The 17714-nt window shown below is 40.1% G+C and overlaps 1 protein-coding gene across 3 annotated transcripts in view; it reads left to right on the top strand.

The window, feature by feature from the left end:
• The first annotated feature begins 602 nt into the window (after nucleotides 1-602).
• The window catches only part of CD47 (CD47 molecule), a 52904-nt gene continuing 35792 nt past the window's right edge, over nucleotides 603-17714 (top strand). For all 3 annotated transcript variants that reach the window (XM_007187140.3, XM_057545146.1, XM_007187141.3), the window contains exons 1-2: nucleotides 603-820; nucleotides 13208-13555. In XM_007187140.3, coding sequence (XP_007187202.2) covers nucleotides 775-820; nucleotides 13208-13555 — 394 coding nt within the window. In that variant the 5' untranslated portion in view covers nucleotides 603-774. The remainder of the gene's footprint in view (nucleotides 821-13207; nucleotides 13556-17714) is intronic.

A 17714-nucleotide genomic window follows, 5' to 3' on the forward strand; every position in this document is an offset into this window, starting at 1 on the left:
GGACAGGCGCCCGCCACCTGCCCGCCCTCGGCGCGGTGCCCCCGGCTCGCTGCCCGCGGGGGGAAGCGTAGGGACGCCCCCACGCGGTGTGAGCTCCTGCGGCAGGCGGCGGAGCTTCGGGGGAAACGGGCAGAAGTGAGAGGCGTGGAGGCGTCAAGGTCCAAGCGCGCAGGAGGACGTCGGACCCCGGGAGAGGCGAGTGATCATGGGCTCGAGAGGGGCCGGGGCTCCGCGGTCCGGCTGAGCAGCGCCTGGGGGCGGTAGTTCCTGAAGCGTGAGGATGGGAGTGAAAGCAGGAGAGGACGAGTGGAGGGAGGACAGTGGGGCCCACGGCGGTGCGGGAGGCAAAAGGGAATAGCAGACAGGGACAGGGGCAATGAGGCCCCGGTGAGCGTGGGAATACGCGCTCAGCCTCCAGTGGGGGGCGGGGACACTGACGGGGGTGCTGGGGACTGGGGCGGCAGGGCGTGACCGGGAAGCCCGGCGCGCGCCACCGCCCGGGAGCTGGCGGGAGTGGGAACTCGAAGCCGCGAGTCGGGAAGGCGCCGCGTCAACAGCACTCGCGGCGGGGAGGGGGCGAGGCCGAGCGCGCGTGCGCGGCCCGCGCGGGAGGGGGAGCGGGTGTGGGGCGGCGGGAGCGCGCCTGCGCGCGGCCAAGCCGCCTGGGCACCCGGTCCTGACTGTGACGGGAGGCGGCGGTCGGTCCTCCCTGTAACGGCGGCGGCGCCTGCTCCAGACACCTGCGGCGGCGGCGACCCCGCGTTGGGGGCGGAGATGTGGCCCCTGGTGGTGTTGCTGCTGCTGGGCTCGGCGCGCTGCGGTGAGTGGTCACTCGCTCTTGGTTCTGCGGCTAGTGTCTCGCCGCCCCCGCGGGTGTGTGGGCTGCGCCCCCTCTGGCCCGGCGGCTGCCTGGAGAGGGTGGCCAGGGCGCGGGGCACGCGGGCCCTGCACGAGCGGGGTGCGGACGTAGGAGGGCCCCGCGGGTAATCTGCGCCCACTTCTTTGCTTCCTTTCCCTCCTCTTCCTCTTCCCCTGGGTGAGAGCGGGGCTCATCTTCCCCTGTTTTCCACCTCCAGATGCACACACTGAGGAAGACTCCAAACCGTGCACCTCGCGCAAAAATTAGCCGTAGAGAGAAAGGGCGCGATCAGAGGCGAGGGGTTGGCAGCTGTTAGGGTCCCCCCTCTTTCGCACCCTCTGTCTCCTCAGTGCTTTAAACGCATTTGGGGTTGAAGGAGGGAGAGTGGGAGGGCCCGAGCCTCATGCGATGCAAGTGCGCATTTTGGCGAAGTCTGAAAGAAGGGGTTTCTCCTGTTTGCCCTCCCACCTGAACATAGGAGTTAAGGGGACGTAAAGGACACAGTTAAGTTTCATTTCCAACCCAGCGTTTAATCAGAAGATTCTTCTGGCTCCTTTTTTTTTTTTTTTTTTAATACCCTAGATATAAGCTTCCTGGATGGAAACTCTTTCTCGCTACTCCCACGCCCCATCATCCACTTTAATACAGTACGAATTGCACGTTCAAGTTTTCCTACTTTTTTTAGGGGAACCGTTTTAAAAGTAATCCAGATTTCGCCTGAAGTATGAAGACAGTAACCTCTAGTCAAAGCATATTTGCGGCAGAGTGGGATTTGGTGTCTTTCGACGCCAAAGTCGTTTTGGCCCCCCAAGCTTTTGGAATCCATTTCGCTTTTTTAAAACGTGTGCTTCGTCTATAACAACTGAGGAAGGAATGGGAATTTTCGTGGCTCTACAGTGCCTGTCACACTTCACGTCTATAGAGCCTCTTGTGAACTTTTTGTAAAATTCAGAATTGAGTTGGAGTAACAGTAACAAGCAGTTGTTACATTTTATTCTAGAATGCTAAGTTAATTAGATTTTAAACGGGTTATTAGGCTCACTGTGCCATTCATAAAGGCTTGTGACTTCAAGCTATTTCCAAAATGCCCTTAAGTCCCGGCTTAGCTCTTTCCTCACTCTGAAGCCGCCTGGGATGTTGGAGCTGCTAATAATCAATCTCTGTTATCTGAAGGGTTGATATTAGGCAAGGTAGTGTTTTCTGTTATCCTTAACGGCTTATTGCCCATTACTATCATTATAGCTCAAATAATACTGCTTTCAGAAACCTGTTGTATGATCAGAAAGCCTTATATTGAACCCGATTATGAATTTGTAATAAAATATTACTAATTCAGACCGTTGGTCTCAAAGCTAGTTTGAAGCGTAAAAAGTGTAAATCATGTACTGTTTTAAAAACGGGGTCCTATTTTCAAGTAGATTAGAAAGAAGCGCTAGAATGGTACTTTTGGGGATAGAGATGGTTAGGCCTCTTTTAGTAATAGGTATGATCACATATAATTAGCACTCATTTACGTACAACAGTAGTGTGCTCAAGTCCCTACAGAGTCTTGGAATTCAGAATTTATGGTATTTCATTGTACTTAGTTAATAATAACCTGAAAAAAAAACCAGAGGCATTATGCATTTAAGTGTTGAATGTAAAACAGGAAGGGATAGTGTTTGTCATAGATATAATGGATTTTTATGCATGTGTGTTTAATATGTAGTTTTAAAAGAACATGTATGAAGAGATGTTAACAGTCTCAGAACACAAGTAGTTATAAACCAAAGTATTTGGGAGACTGAATTTAGATTCTATAATGAGTAAGGTAGTCATGGATTTGTATGTTTATTTGTACTCAGGTTTGATTTGCTTTCAGTTTCATTTATAAATGATTGTTAATCAAAGGCTCCTTCCTGGTAACCACTACAGTTTCTTTCCATTGATCTTTGTAGTAAAGGAAGTTGTCTAAAATGCCCATTCCTTCTAATTACAGGCAAAATACAACATCCTTTATTGGTTTACAAGATGTAGAATGAGTTACTATTCTCCTTTCCTCCCCCCTCCCCCATATGTCCAATTATACATTGTTTAAAAGCACATCAGCAGTTTCAGTGGTATTCACTAACTGGTAAATAAAACTCTACTCAAATAAGGACAGAGATATGAACTGTCTTATCAGTGGTTGAATGATTTTTCTTTGTTCAAAGTGAGTTTTTAAAATCAAAGGTACACATGATTTAAAAAACATTTTTATTGTGTAAGTCTATTAGTCATTTGGCTTGCTCATACAAAAATGTTTTCTTTTCTCCTAAAGAATATATTACTTTTAACCACAATTTGCCATTTTAAGGAAGTAAATGCCTATTTAAAAGTACTTATTTCCGGGGCTGCCCAGCAGTCTAGAGACAGTATGCTAAAGCATTACACTAAATGCCTACCATTAGGACATTTGCTCATGCTGTCATCTGTATTTCGGCAGAAGTTTTATCTTTGCCACTGAATTGTTAATGGAGATTTGAAAGGCCAGGTTCTAAAGATGAAAAATAGGTGGTTTTCCCAAAATTGATAAACATTCTAAATCCAAAATGCATTATTAAAACTAAGTTTGCATTCCTTGATGTTAATTCAACTCTAGCTACTATAGGCATTGTTTTTTAATACATTTATGTTCTTTTTGTGACGTAGTTTTCATATAACCATTTTACCCATCTTTTAGGTTTTTGCTGTCATACCTTCTTATACAAGAGAAAAATTTCTATATTTTTATATCTTATGCCTCAGCCTAATATAATGCACTCTTGGGTTGTGATAAAGCAACTTTCACTTTGTGTACTAGTGCTGATATTTCTTCTATGATAAAAGAACAAGAATGATAGTGTAGCATCAATTTTGCTAAACTCATTGTAGTAATAAAGTAAAAAAAATGTAGAACACCCAGGAAATTTGATTCTGATATACCTAGACTAAGACAATAGAACCTGAATTTTCCCTCTTTGTGGTTACATGGAGTTGCAACAGGAATTAGAAGTTACACCCTGCTCTGAATATTTTATTCCATCTCCATGGAGCAGTTGTATAAGACTCAGAATCTGGTCAATCCCAGGGTTTAAGATTTAGATTAGGAGAATAAGTGCATATTTGAAAACATGTCACACTTATAGGTTAAAAAGCAAGGCAAGGGATTTGGCAAGTGCAGGGTCTATCAAAATTGCTTTTCCTGTTTGAAGCAAGTATGAGCCCATGTTATGCTCTAAGCATTTTGCAAGGCCCTCTTGGACATACAGACAAATTTCGGACTGTATGCCTCTTAATAACTTAAAGTGTAGTTTATGAAGAGAAGGGATTTTTTGTTTTTATACCGCAGTAGTACTTAATATATTTTAAGTGCTTGATAATGCTGTAATTCTGGATGTTACTGACTTTAAACTGCCCCGGGCCTTATAATTCTAGGTTGACCATTTCTGTTCTCATGAGGCCACTTTAAAACCCAGTGGGAGATTAGTTTGAGTCAGAACTAAACAGGTGTGGACATCTCCATTTTACCCCAGACTTTAGTTTCTGTTGAGGAGAGATCTGACTAAATCCTCCTTTTGACCCTAATTCTAACCCAATTCAGTTTGAGACTCCAGTTCTTCATACCAGAGACCAAGCCTGATGGCAAATATTAGTAGGATTCATTTCTCGCACGTGTCTTTACTCAACGAGCTTTGCTTCATTCACCTTAGTGACTGCTGGGGCTTCTTACCCCTATCCTGAACATCCATTCCAAGCAAATAATTAACTTCCTACTCTACTGCCAAAAATAGTGATGTGTGGTGTGGACTCTCTCAACTTCCCGCCCACCATTACTAAACTTGTCTATAATATCTTAGGCAATGTTCATCTCATTCTCCTCCTTCACCCAGTGTCAGAAGTGTTCCTATTCACTTTCCAAGGAAAGGATCCCCTGTCTACAGCTCTTTCACTTCCACCATCTTGGTGACCTGCCTAATCACCTTAATCCTTAAGCCTTGTACCTTAGGTCTTTCCTTCTTCATTGATTCCTTCATCTTAGCTAGCAGACATGCTCAAGTTTCACCCCATATTAAAAACAAACAAGAAGAACAACCAAAAAAACCTTGGCCTTGTCCCGGCCTCCACGCTCTTTCCATCACTGCCTTCTTTCTCTGCTTTCTTATACTGCCGAGTCCCTAGTCTGCTGACATTGCTGCAGGTAAAGAAGGTAATGGTGAAATTTTAAATCTCTAGAGGCTGTTTTTACTCATCCTGCTTGACATCTGTTTTGTCCATATTAAGACCCTTTCTTGGTGTCTGCAGTGGCATTCTTTGCTGCCTCACCTACTTCTGTCACTTCTTTTTCTCACATCCTTGGTTTGTTCCTCTTTAACTATTTGCTCCACAGATATTGGTATTCCCCAACACTTTATTCTCTGGTACCTGCTCTGTTTGCTTTGCAAGGACTCTCTGGGTGATCTTGTTTATGCTCACAGTTTCAATTACCGCCTATATTCTTGGTAATTCCCAAGTCTTTGTAGCTCAGACTTTTCTTCTTAAATCCAGATTGATATATCCTGGGATCTACTGGACATCTCCATTTCATTGCACCACAGGTACTTTTAATACTCAGCTTATTAAATATTGAAAGAATATTCACCCCTATATCTCTTAAATCTCTTTTCTCTATAGTTAATCCACAGTCTAACTAGTTATGCATACTATTGATATTTTAGCTAACAACTTTATTTTTATTTTATTTTATTTTTTAATTTTTTTAACAACTATATTGGAGTATAATTGCTTTACAGTGGTGTGTTAGTTTCCGCTGTATAACAAAGTGAATCAACTATACATATACATATATCCCCATATCCCCTCCCTCTTGCGTCTCCCTCCCACCCTCCCTATCCCACCCCTCTAGGTGGTCACAAAGCACGGAGCTGATCTCCCTGTGCTATGTGGCTGCTTCCCACTAGCTATCTGTTTTACATTTGGTAGTGTATATATGTCCATGCCACTCTCTCACTTCGTCTCAGCTTACCCTTCCCCCTCCCCGTGTCCTCAAGTCCATTCTCTACGTCTGCGTCTTTATTCCTGTCCTGCCCCTAGGTTCTTCAGAACCAATTTTTTTTTTTTTAGAGTCCCTATATATGTGTTAGCATACAGTATTTTTTTTTCCCTTTCTGACTTACTTCACTCTGTATGACAGACTCTAGGTCCATCCACCTCACTACAAATAACTCAGTTTCGTTTCTTTTTATGGCTGAGTAATATTCCATTGTATATATGTGCCACATCTTCTTTATCCATTCATCTGTCGATGGACACTTAGGTTGCTTCCATGTCCTGGCTATTGTAAATACAGATGCAATGAACATTTTGGTACATGACTCTTTTTGAATTGTGGTTTTCTCAGGGTATATGCCCAGTAGTGGGATTGCTGGGTCATATGGTAGTTTTTTTAGTTTTTTAAGGAACCTCCACACTGTTCTCCATAGTGGCTGTATCAATTTACATTCCCACCAACAGTGCAAGTGGGTTCCCTTTTCTCCACACCCTCTCCAGCATTTATTGTTTGTAGATTTTTTGATGATGGCCATTCTGACTGGTGTGAGGTGATACCTCATTGTAGTTTTGATTTGCATTTCTCTAATGATTAGTGATGTTGAGCATCCATTCATGTGTTTGTTGGCAATCTGTATATCTTCTTTGGAGAAATGTCTATTTAGGTCTTCTGCCCATTTTTGGATTGGGTTGTTTGTTTTTTAGTTAACAACTTTACAGTTCTTCTTTCTTCTTCTCCTTTACCTCCCACATCTGACTTACATCAATTATACTTTTTTGTTTTTTTACTGTAATTTTTGGCCTTCTCTTCAGTTGTCATTTGCCTGGATTACTGCAGTGATCTCTTAATGTATCTCCTTTCCCATCTCCTTTCCTGCCTGCAATTCACCCTTCATACTGCTGTATTATTTTTTTAAATGTAAGTAAGTCTGAGTGGTTTGCTACTGCTTATGTTTTCAACTCCAAACTCCTCAGAATGACATTCAAAGAAGCCTTTACAATACTTCTTAACCATCTTTTCCAGCCCCCTTTCCTAGAGCTCACCTGAATAATCATCAGCCTTCGTTTATTCTCTTTCTTCATTCCTCTGTACTCATTATGTACTCTGCCTAGAAAGCTCTTCCTTTTCTATGACATTCCTACTTATCCTTCCAGGCCCAGTTTAAACACCACCTGGTAGGAAGAGCATTCTTAGACACGACAAGTAATTTTAAAGGAACTGTTCCATCCAATCTGCAACTGACTTGATTTAGATTTTTCATTAAAATATGTAGCTTCACGATACTGTAATCAGGTCTATAGAAGTAAGAAACAGTGGAGGATTCTTTTGAAATATGGAAGAAGAGTGACTCTTCCCTGATACGATGTTTAGATTTTCCTTTCTTGGGATTCATACTTTAAATTTTTACATTCAGAAGAAATGTATTAAGTCCTACTTGCTGGACCCTGGGTTACATCCATAGGATACCAAATGAAGACATTGTCCTTGCATTACTATCTTTTGATCCTAAAGGAGAGATCAGTAAAGTAAAACAGTAGTTACAAGATTTGATAGTAAACGCAGTGACAGCACTTGAAGAGGGGGCAGTGGGAGCAATAAGGAGGGATGAATACAGTTGAGTAGTAGCAACGAAGGGGACAGGATTGAACGTCTCAACTGCGCTTTCAGGAAGAGCCAAAGTTAGTGAACTATAGCTGCCATTTATTGAACATTTGCTGTGTATGTGAAAGGCACTGAAAGAAGAACTCCATGTTCTTTATCTGATTAAATCTTAACAAAATCTCTATGAGGTGTACACTATCACCATGCACATTTTATAGATGAGGAAACTTAGATACAGAAATTAAGTAACTTGCCTAAGGTTATACACTTAGGAAGTGCTAAATCTCCATCCAAGGTCTGATTCCAAAGTTTGTGCTCTTACCTGAACACCCAGTGAAAGGTACAGGCCTCCTTAGGCTGGGGAACAGCTTGTGTGTGGGGGGAAAGGCATGGAGAAGAGAGTTCATTTGCATATCCATGGAATTGCAAGAAGGTCATTATGATTGGAGCTTAGTTTGGAAATGAAGGAGTACAGGAAGTGGAGCTGGACAGGATCTTGAAGGACCTAGTTTGTATTCCATGCTAATACCCTTAGAATTTAGCCTGAAAGTCAGGGGGCGGCGGGTGCTGTTAAAGTATATTAGGCAAAAGAGTGTATATTTGCATTTGGAACAGTTATTTTGGGAACTGTGGAAAATACATGGCTGGGATGGGGAAACATTGAGGCTGAAGGCAGGGAGCTAGTTAGGAGGGTATGGCAATAGTTCAAGGCAGAAATGATGAATGTCTAATTAATTCATACAACAGACATTGGATTTAGGAACTGTTAAATAGGCTGAGCCTAACAAGGACTCTCCATGGCTAAGGAGAGGGCAGAATCCAGCGTGATTCGTAGGTCCAGATCTGGTTGACTGGTAGATAATACAAAATACTTTAGGGAAGTGAGGATTTGGAATGAAGGTAGGCAGAGGGTAAGTAGAGTTTTGGACATGTTGACTCTGAAGTAACTGTAGTGCATCCAAGTGGAAACACATAGCAGCCAGTTGGCTTTCCAAGGTCTGCAGTTAAGGAGAAAGATGAGGCCTAGTTAAATAAAATGTGTGGGTAGTTAAAACCTGGAGTAAGGGAGAATACTGGGACGGGGAGGGGTGGGGAGGCAGTGTTGGATACGAAGTCCTTAGGAACCTAATATTTATTGTGAGTCAAGGAATAGATTTCAATAAAGAAAAAATGCTGCAACGAGATGGAGAAGGCTCTAGGAGGAAATCCAGAGACATAGAAGCCAAGAGACAAGAGCAAGAAAGGAGGTAGCTGCCCACTGGCTCAAGAACTGTAGAGAAGTCAAGATAAAGAGTGAACCATGTGCATTCCGTTTTCACAGGGGATGATTGGTGACTTTGGCAAGAGCGGTTGTAGTGAAAAAAGGCAAGGTGCAGGCCAAGTGGCAGAGATTTAAAAAGTGAGTAAGAGGTGAAGAAATGCATGTAGATTATCTTTCTAGGATGCTAGGAAACAGAGACAAGTACAAGGGATTTTTTTTTTCAGTTGGCTAATATTCAAGCATTTAAAAAAGTTTTTTTAAACCTATTGTAAATGAACTTGAGGGATGTCGGAGGATGATAGTCAACGAGGGAAAGTCCTCGAGGAGATTGATGAGTGTGGGGCAGAAATGTAAACTAGCTCTCAGGTGACAGGGTTCATTTCTGAAGAGGAGGAAGTGAGGGGAAGAGAGGTGTGGATAGTTGGGGTAGCAGGAAAATTTATAGGTGGAAGTATTGGAAGCTTCTGGTTTCTTATCTGGAGGACTCAACTTGAAATAGGGAGAGAGGGCTCCTTCGGAGAGTATAAGATAAGCTCTTGCAAAAGGAGAGTGATTTCAGAGTTGTTACAATGGAGAGAACTTTTATGTGGAACATGTGAAACGATAAAAGATTGAAGGCCTAAATGGTCAGGGTCCATGGCAATCTTCTGTCATTCTCTTAGTAGCAACAAACATTTTCTTTTTTTTTTTTAATAGATTTATTTATTTTATTTTATTTTTGGCTGCGTTGGGTCTTCGCTGCTGTGCGTGGGCTTTCTCTAGTTGCGGTGAGCGGGGGCTACTTTTTGTTGCAGTGCGCGGGCTTCTCATTGTGGTGGCTTCTCTTGTTGTGGAGCACGGGTTCTAGGCACGTGGGCTTCAGTAGTTGTGGCACGCGGGCTCAGTAGTTGTGGCTCAAGGACCCTAGAGCTCAGGCTCAGTAGTTGTGGCACATGGGCTTAGTTGCTCCGCGGCATGTGGGATCCTCCCCGACCAGGGCTCAAACCCGTGTCCCCTGCATTGGCAGGCAGATTGTTAACCACTGTGCCACCAGGGAAGACCCAACAAACATTTTCTTTGAAATCCGTAAGACTGATTACTTTCCTGCCCATCCATAGCACTTCATACAGGAAGGACAGCCCTTATGACCTTGGGTTATAAAAAGTATGTATCAGTCCCCCAAGTGAGAATTCTAAGCTTCTTAAAGATAATTCCTACATTTTTTTCCATTATTGTATCCCCACATCCTGTCACAGTGTTTCAGATCAGGTAATTCTCAATAAACATTTGTTGCATGTTAGCATTTCTGACCTAGGCCTGTGTACTGTGAGTATCATGTATTAAGCCTTTTCTGCAAGTGTATAGCAGCTGTTTTGAGGACTGTGGTATGAGATGGTCTGAGTTGGTGGTCTGTAGTCACAGAGGTTGTAAGGTCCAATATTTTTGGCATTTGATATGTTAGTTTTCTCATTTCATTTGTTAATTTATCTGTAACTCTGGCATTGCTGATGGTTATACTTATCAATTTCTCTCTGATTTAGACTGCTGTAGGCATTTCTTGATTATTCAGAACTTACTTATTCATGATAATTATCTATACGATCCTTTATTTGCTCTGTATATTTTAGATCATTTCTTCACTTTGCTGTTTCATCAGAAGGCAGTAGGCAAAATAGAGAAAAACCAAATCAGATAATTTTACTACTTAATAGCTTTTTAACAAATGTTTATAGAGGATGAAGTTGTAGTTAACAGCTGATGGAGCAACATTTTTGGACTATCTTTATTTATTAATTATTAGTGCAAGGAGTATTCAAATTATAGTTTATCCAGGTGAATTTCACTTTGAAGTTTATTGACAGCGTTTATTCTACTTAAATTGCTTCAGCTACAAAAATGTTTGCATTAATATTACAACAAATAACACAGTATAATCAGTGCTTTCTGTATTCTTTAGAAAATTCATTTTCTAAACATAAGTTATGAAATCGTGGAGTGCTTGCTGACTGCTTCTTACTTAGAAGCGGTCTTACCACTTCTAAAAAAGATCGCTGGGATAACTTAGCTCTTCACTTGTATCTCTTTAATTAAAGGATAATTTTTAGAAGGTAAAATCTTGACTCAAACAAACATAAAAGGAACATGTGTCAGAGTTTTTATTTCACATTAATAAGCAAACCAGCAAGACGGTACAACCATCTTGGTTTTAAAAGAGAATTGGAAGAATAGACACATGTACATATGGGAAATCAGGAATGGTGAAATGAATTTGTGAGTAAATGCAAAATTGGTCAGTGTCCTCAGCGCAATAAAATGTAATTTTTTTTTTTTTTTGGCCACGCTGCAAGGCATGCAGGATCTTAGTTCCCCAACCAGGGATCAAACCCGTGCCCCCTGCAGTGGAAGCACTGAGCCTTAAGCACTGGACCGCCAGGGAAGTCCCTAAAATGTAATTGTTTAAATTCCTCTCTTCCACCAGGTGGAAATCAATGGCAGAACAAAACTTATTTGTATCTCTATGGATATGAATCATTCGCATTACCATCAGTTTTATACCAACTTACAAAATTGTAAAAGCAGCCCAGTCTTAGCAAAAGGCACAGCCCCTATAGAATCAGATACTCGAAAAGGATCTGTCAGACAATGCCCAGCACTCCGTTGAAAGGACTCCCAGTAATCTTTTTGTCCATTTCAAAATCGTTGACCATATTTTCTGACACTTTCCTTCCTTTCTAATTCCAACATCATAGCCACTTTCTTCTCTCCTTGTACACTATAGTCTCCCCCTAATGCTTATTTCTCAGGGGAAATAATTTACCACTCCAAGGTTTTGAAGAATGCAGTCGGAAGTCCAGGTTTTGCCTGGGGCTTCCTGATATTTGGGTGGCTAGAAATATAAAGAACTAGGGAGAGGTGAGCTATGGATGCCCACAGGATTGATTCAGACTGCAGATTCCCAGCAATGTAACAATTTAGACCTGCCAGTCAGAGAAGGTCTGGAGCATTACATTAAAATGCTGTATAGTGCTTAGTTTTTATAGTATCACCCTACATATTTATAGCACAGTATTGTTTAGAGAGTACTTGCCAACATATTTTTTCCTGTCATGCTGACCACAATTCTGTGAAGCAGCCCGGTGTTTGTTTTTGATCCTCTTACTAACAGAGAGTAAACCAAGGCATAGAGAAGTTAAGAGACTTGCTTAAGGGCGCATACTGAAAAATGACAGAGATGGGATTTGTTCTCAGGCTTCTTGAACATTGTTCAGTTCATATTCCACTCTGCATCCTAGCATTCAATTGAGTGGGCATTTATTGAATAGTAATTATGTTCCTAGAGTAATAACATCCTATGTGCCCCGATGAAGGAAAAAATTCTTAAAGATGAATGATTAAACTTGAGGTTTTATTTATATTTGTTAGTGCTTTTTTTGAGAGAAACACCAAGGAACTACTTAGATGAAAGAGTTGATAAATGGCTGAAGAATATGGAAGACAACTACAATTTCTCCACATTTTTACACATTTTAGATGAAAGATGATGCATTTCTCAATCCCTCTTTTATAAGGCAACCACCAGTAGTTTATCCTGTTGAAAAGAGTTGATGGAATATATGCTACTTATTAGCAGTATCTGCTCTTGGTTTCAGCTTGCATCTTAGCTTTATTTTGGGTGGTTTATGATTTCTAGAAGGAAGAGATACCTGTGATATACGTTTGGAAGTTGTTCCTTAGTTTCAATGAAATGTGGGAGTGGGAAAATACCATTCAGTTGTGTATAATCTTTTATAATACTCTCATACAAAATGTCTGTTGCTGTCTGTATTTTGCAATGGGAAAATAACCATAGAGAATGTTTTCTTCTCCTTAGCATTCTAAGACTTTCCATCCTAGTGGAAAGATGTGATGTGATTCATGTGATTTACTTTTTATATTTAAGTACAGTAGAGCCTGACACCTTTTTCGGAAATGCAACATAGGGATAGAGATAAACTTCATATCAGTTTAGCAAGTTCTATCTGGAGGAGTGTGTAGAAGTTAAGACTGAATATAATATTTGGTTTTATTTTCTGTTTAAAATGTTCTCATAGGAAGGATAGTATTTTTCTACATATATCAGAAGACAGTAATGATTACATCAAAGCTTCCAAAGCCAGATACTACACCTGCATGTTCTAACACAGTTGCTGAATTTATTCCCAAGATGTGTGAGAATGTATATTTTGTTTTACCAGGAATGAATAAGGAAGAGGTGTACAGTGTTGTCTATCAGCTGTGCATGTTAATATTAAAATAATTTGTTTCTTTTTTTAACCTTGCCCATCTTCTCTATAGCTGCTTGCTTGCTTAAGTGAACAATAGAAGCACTTCTCTTTATCTTAAGGATTTGTAACATATGTAAAATCTCATAGTATAGAATTCTGTAATGAAATGAAACAATTTTATTTCTCTTTTCCAGGTTCAGCTCAGCTAATATTTAATACAACCAAATCTGTAGAATACACCGTTTGCAATCAAACTGTTGTCATCCCATGTTTTGTTAATAACATGGAGGCGAAGAGCATTGCTGAATTATATGTCAAGTGGAAATTTAAAGGAAAAGACATTTTCATCTTTGATGGAGGTCAGCAAAAGTCCAAGCCCAGCGATAACTTTACTAGTGCAAAAATCTCACCATCAGAATTACTAAATGGCATTGCCTCTTTGACGATGGATAAACGTGATGCCGTCTTAGGAAACTACACTTGTGAAGTAACAGAATTAAGCAGAGAAGGCGAAACCATCGTAGAACTAAAATATCGTGTTGGTAAGACTTCTATAAAGTTTCCCTTTTATTTCTCCTGAAACAACATGATCCTGTTAGAAAGGGGGGTAAAATGGGGCCACCGACTCGTTTGAATCAAAAAGCGAACTATTAATAATAAATGTTGATGGAATGTTTAGCAGCTTTAAGATCATGAGTTTTATCTTATATGCTCTTCTGCTTTTCACAGTAAATCTCCTTTGTTGTTTGTTAATTTGTACATTGTGTGGTTCTCAAACTTTTTGTCTGAGGAGTGTTATATTGCGGTGAGCAGTCCGCGGGTCATCTACTCTGCATTTCTGTTTGCTGCCATCAAAAGTACTTTCTTTCATGTGATTAATTTTCAAGGCTTTTTCCAATTATTTTGCCTTTTTTTTAACCTTACACTTTGATCAAAGGTTGACAAGTCCCAGCCATGCTTCCTCTGGAAAGAACAGATTAGGAGGAGGATCAGAATATGTAAAATCAGGTTATCATAGATGATTCCTTGAGGTTTCCTGTGCTTAGCCTTGCTTTGTTATTTTTTCCCTTGGCCAAGATGTGGGAGAGCTAGGGATCCAATTTAATTTATTTATTTATAATTATTTAAATTATAGCACCATGATTCTGCCCTTTCTTCGCAGTCTTGAGTTGGTGAGTTGCATAAAGCAGTAAAGTTACCTGAAGTACATTTAAAGTCTCCTTTCTTTCTATTCTTTGCTGTGCCAGCTGAGTTCTTCAACCACATAGAAGTACATTTCAACCTCCCATTTTGAAAGCTCTATTTAGAACCACTAGACATATTACCGATCTCAGGATTAGACCATACTTTAAGAACCTCTGCTTTCAGTGGGATCAGATCAGTTCAATTGGATCCGCTATTTGCCTCTGTTCTTCTCGCATTTACTGTTACTAAATGTCTGTTACCACGTTGGGAATGGGGTGCTTAGGTTGATAGAATATTTTGACATTGCTTAGGATTAGGAATCAACAGATCTGAGTTATATCCCCTATTCTGCAACGTAACTGTTCACCTTTATGGTATGGAGAAGTTACTTTGCCAAGTCAAGTTACCTCATCTCTAAAATAGGGATGAAAATAGATACTTGCTTTTATGTATTCTACAGTCTAACGAGCACCAAATGAGATCCCTTGTGTACAAGTGCTTTGTGAACCAAAGTGCTTTGCAGATGTAAATTGTGTTCTTGGGGTGTTTGTTTTATGAAGGAAGGTATCAGGTTGCTGAAGCTGGCCTGGGGTGTTGTGAGAGGGAGGGCAGGAGATGGCTTAGAGTAGGCTAGCAGAATGTGGAAGGCTTTTCTGCTCAGAAATCTCTCTTACACTGTAACTTTTATTAATTTGGTATTAATTTGGGCTGAAGAACTTTTTTTCTTTATTTTAAAGTATACCTTTCATCAGGGGTCTAATCTGGAATTGGATAACCTAATATCTAGTTGAAATTTCTGAAGGAATGTACAGCTTCATTGGAATGAAGAAACAAGGCATAGGGACCAGTAATTTTTGAGTGTAGTATAGGTCACTGGGCAGTAAACTCAAGATATGAGAGTTGAAAGGCCAGAAGATGGAATGAAGATGGATGAGAAAGGAATACCAACATCTGAGATGAAGAGAAAGTTTATAATTTTGTGTGTGATTGTTTCATCTTTCTTTGTTTTCAAAGTACCCTATAAAAATATGGACTGTGTTTACTCTGGGACCATTCAAATGAGGAGATACTGTTTCACTGTAGAGAATGTAGAAAATTCTACCAGAGGTCTCAGACATTTGGCTTTGCATTCATTTTTATTTGTTGAAATACTTATAGATTCACAGGAAGTTACAAAGATAGAACAGAGGGGTGCTGGGGGTGCTGGGTACTCTTCACTCAGTTACCCCAGTAGTTGGTTACCTCTTATATAACGATACTAAAATATCAAAACTTGGAAGTTGACAATGGTACAATGTATGTGTATTCTTTGTCATTTTATGATATGTATATTTATGTAACTACCACCACAATCAGCATATAAAACTATTTCATTTGCACAAAGCTGTCCCTCATGCTAACCTGCCAAGCACTAATTTGTTCTCCATGTCTATACTTTGGTCATTTCAACAGTGTAATGTAAATGGAATCATATAGTATGTAATCTTTTGAGATTGGCTTTTTACACTCAGCACAGTACCCTTGAGATCTGTCCAAGTTGTTGCCTGTATCAATAGTTTGTTCTCTTTCTCTCTCTTTTTTGGCTGAGTAGTATCCCATGGTATGGGTATATCGCAGCTTGTTTAACTGTTCACCTATTGTAGGACATTTTGGGTGTTTCCAGTTTTTGGCTGTTACAAATGGAGTTGCTGTGAACTACCATATAGAGGTTTTTAGGTGCACATAATCTTCATTCCTCTGAATAAATGCCCAGAAGTACGATTACTCAGCTGTATGCAAGTGTATGCTTAGTTGTTTGTTTTAACATCTTTATTGGAGTATAATTGCTTTACAATGGTGTGTTAGTTTCTGCTGTATAACAAAGTGAAGGAAACTGCCAAACTGTTTTCCAGAGTGGTTGTACCATTTTACATTCCCATCAGCAACATATGAGTGATCTAGTTTCTTCACATCCTTGCCAGCATCTACTGTTGTCATGTCATTATTTTGTACCCATTTTTTACTGGGAAAAAAAAAAACCAAAAAACCTTCTCTCTGCACAAAAAGTTAATTGGAGCAGGACTCTTATAGTGGAATACAAATGTATTGTGATAATGAGACTTACCCATCATGTGGACTTTGGGGATTTAGGCAATAGAAACCATTTTTACAATGTGGTACTTTTTCACAAATATAGGCATAAGTGAGGAATAGAAATTGCGTAATAGAGAATTCCAGTTAGTAGAATGTGCATTAAGGGTGGCCATTCTTTGTGCCCTTTTTTTGGAGCACAGTATTTTAGAAATACTACCTATGAGATATGTATACCTCTCTATGAGATTTTATATACCTCTGGTGCCTACGTATAGTATAGTACCATGGACGGAGCACAGGACTTGAATTCAGACAGCTTTTTCTATACATTACTATTTTCTAGTTTAAGAAAATTTGGATAAAAAACTCAACCTGTCTGGCCCTCTGTTTTTTATCTGTAAGATGGGAATACCATTTCCATCACAGTCTTGTTCAAAATATCTTGCTTACTTAACAGAGATTTATTGAGCACCTACTATGTGTCAGGCACTGTGCTAGGCACTATGGATTCATTGATGATGAAGACATAATCCCTGCTTTCAAGGAAGTGATAGTACAAAAGAACAGTAAAATAATCTTACATTTATTAGGGCACAGATAGTTTATGTATATGTGCCAGATACTTTATGTATATTGTGTCCTAAACTCAAGAACTCTAGGAGATAGGTAAAGGTCTTACCATTTAACAGATGAGGAAGCATGAGAGATTTAGGGTAGTTGTTCAAGACCAGAGTCATAGCCAGGATTTTAACCTAGATCTGTCTGTCTTTAAAACCAGTATGTTTACCACCACTGTATACAGTTTCTGTGGAAACACCTTGTAAACAACCAGATTACTAAATGTAAATAATAATAGTTATAAAATGTGTTATTAATATTTATATTTATAGTATTAATGATACAAAAACTTGGAGGCTTAAAATTTTACTTTTTTCTGAGTAAGCTATTAGGTTTTGTTTTAAAAGGTCTGTTCAAGTTTAGCAAATTTGCCATTTCTATTATCATCATCATGAGACGTTATGTTCATAATGTTGACATGAAGGCATTTTGAGATCCTCGTGTTAGTTTTCAAGTGCATGTACAAACAACCACAAATGTAGCAGCTTTAAACAGCACCCATTTATTAGCTCACCACTTTGTAGATCACAGTTCTGGTCATGGTATGACTGGGTTCTCCAATCTTACGAGGCTAAAATCAAGGTGTTTGCAGGCTGTGTTCTCATCAGGAGCTCAGGGTCTTGTTCCAAGCACACATGGTTTTGGCAGAATTCAATTCCTTGTGATTGTAGGACTGAGGTCCCTGTTTCTCTGCTGGATGTCTGTTGGGGGCTTCTCTTAGCTCCTAGAGGTTGCTCCCATTCCTTGCCACACAGCCTCTTCCATATTAAAAGCCAGCTAAGGAGAATCCTCCTCTTGTTGAATCCCTCTCACATGTTGAATTTC

This window comes from Balaenoptera acutorostrata, chromosome 4, assembly GCF_949987535.1.
Source record: "Balaenoptera acutorostrata chromosome 4, mBalAcu1.1, whole genome shotgun sequence".
NCBI classification, from domain to species: domain Eukaryota; kingdom Metazoa; phylum Chordata; class Mammalia; order Artiodactyla; family Balaenopteridae; genus Balaenoptera; species Balaenoptera acutorostrata.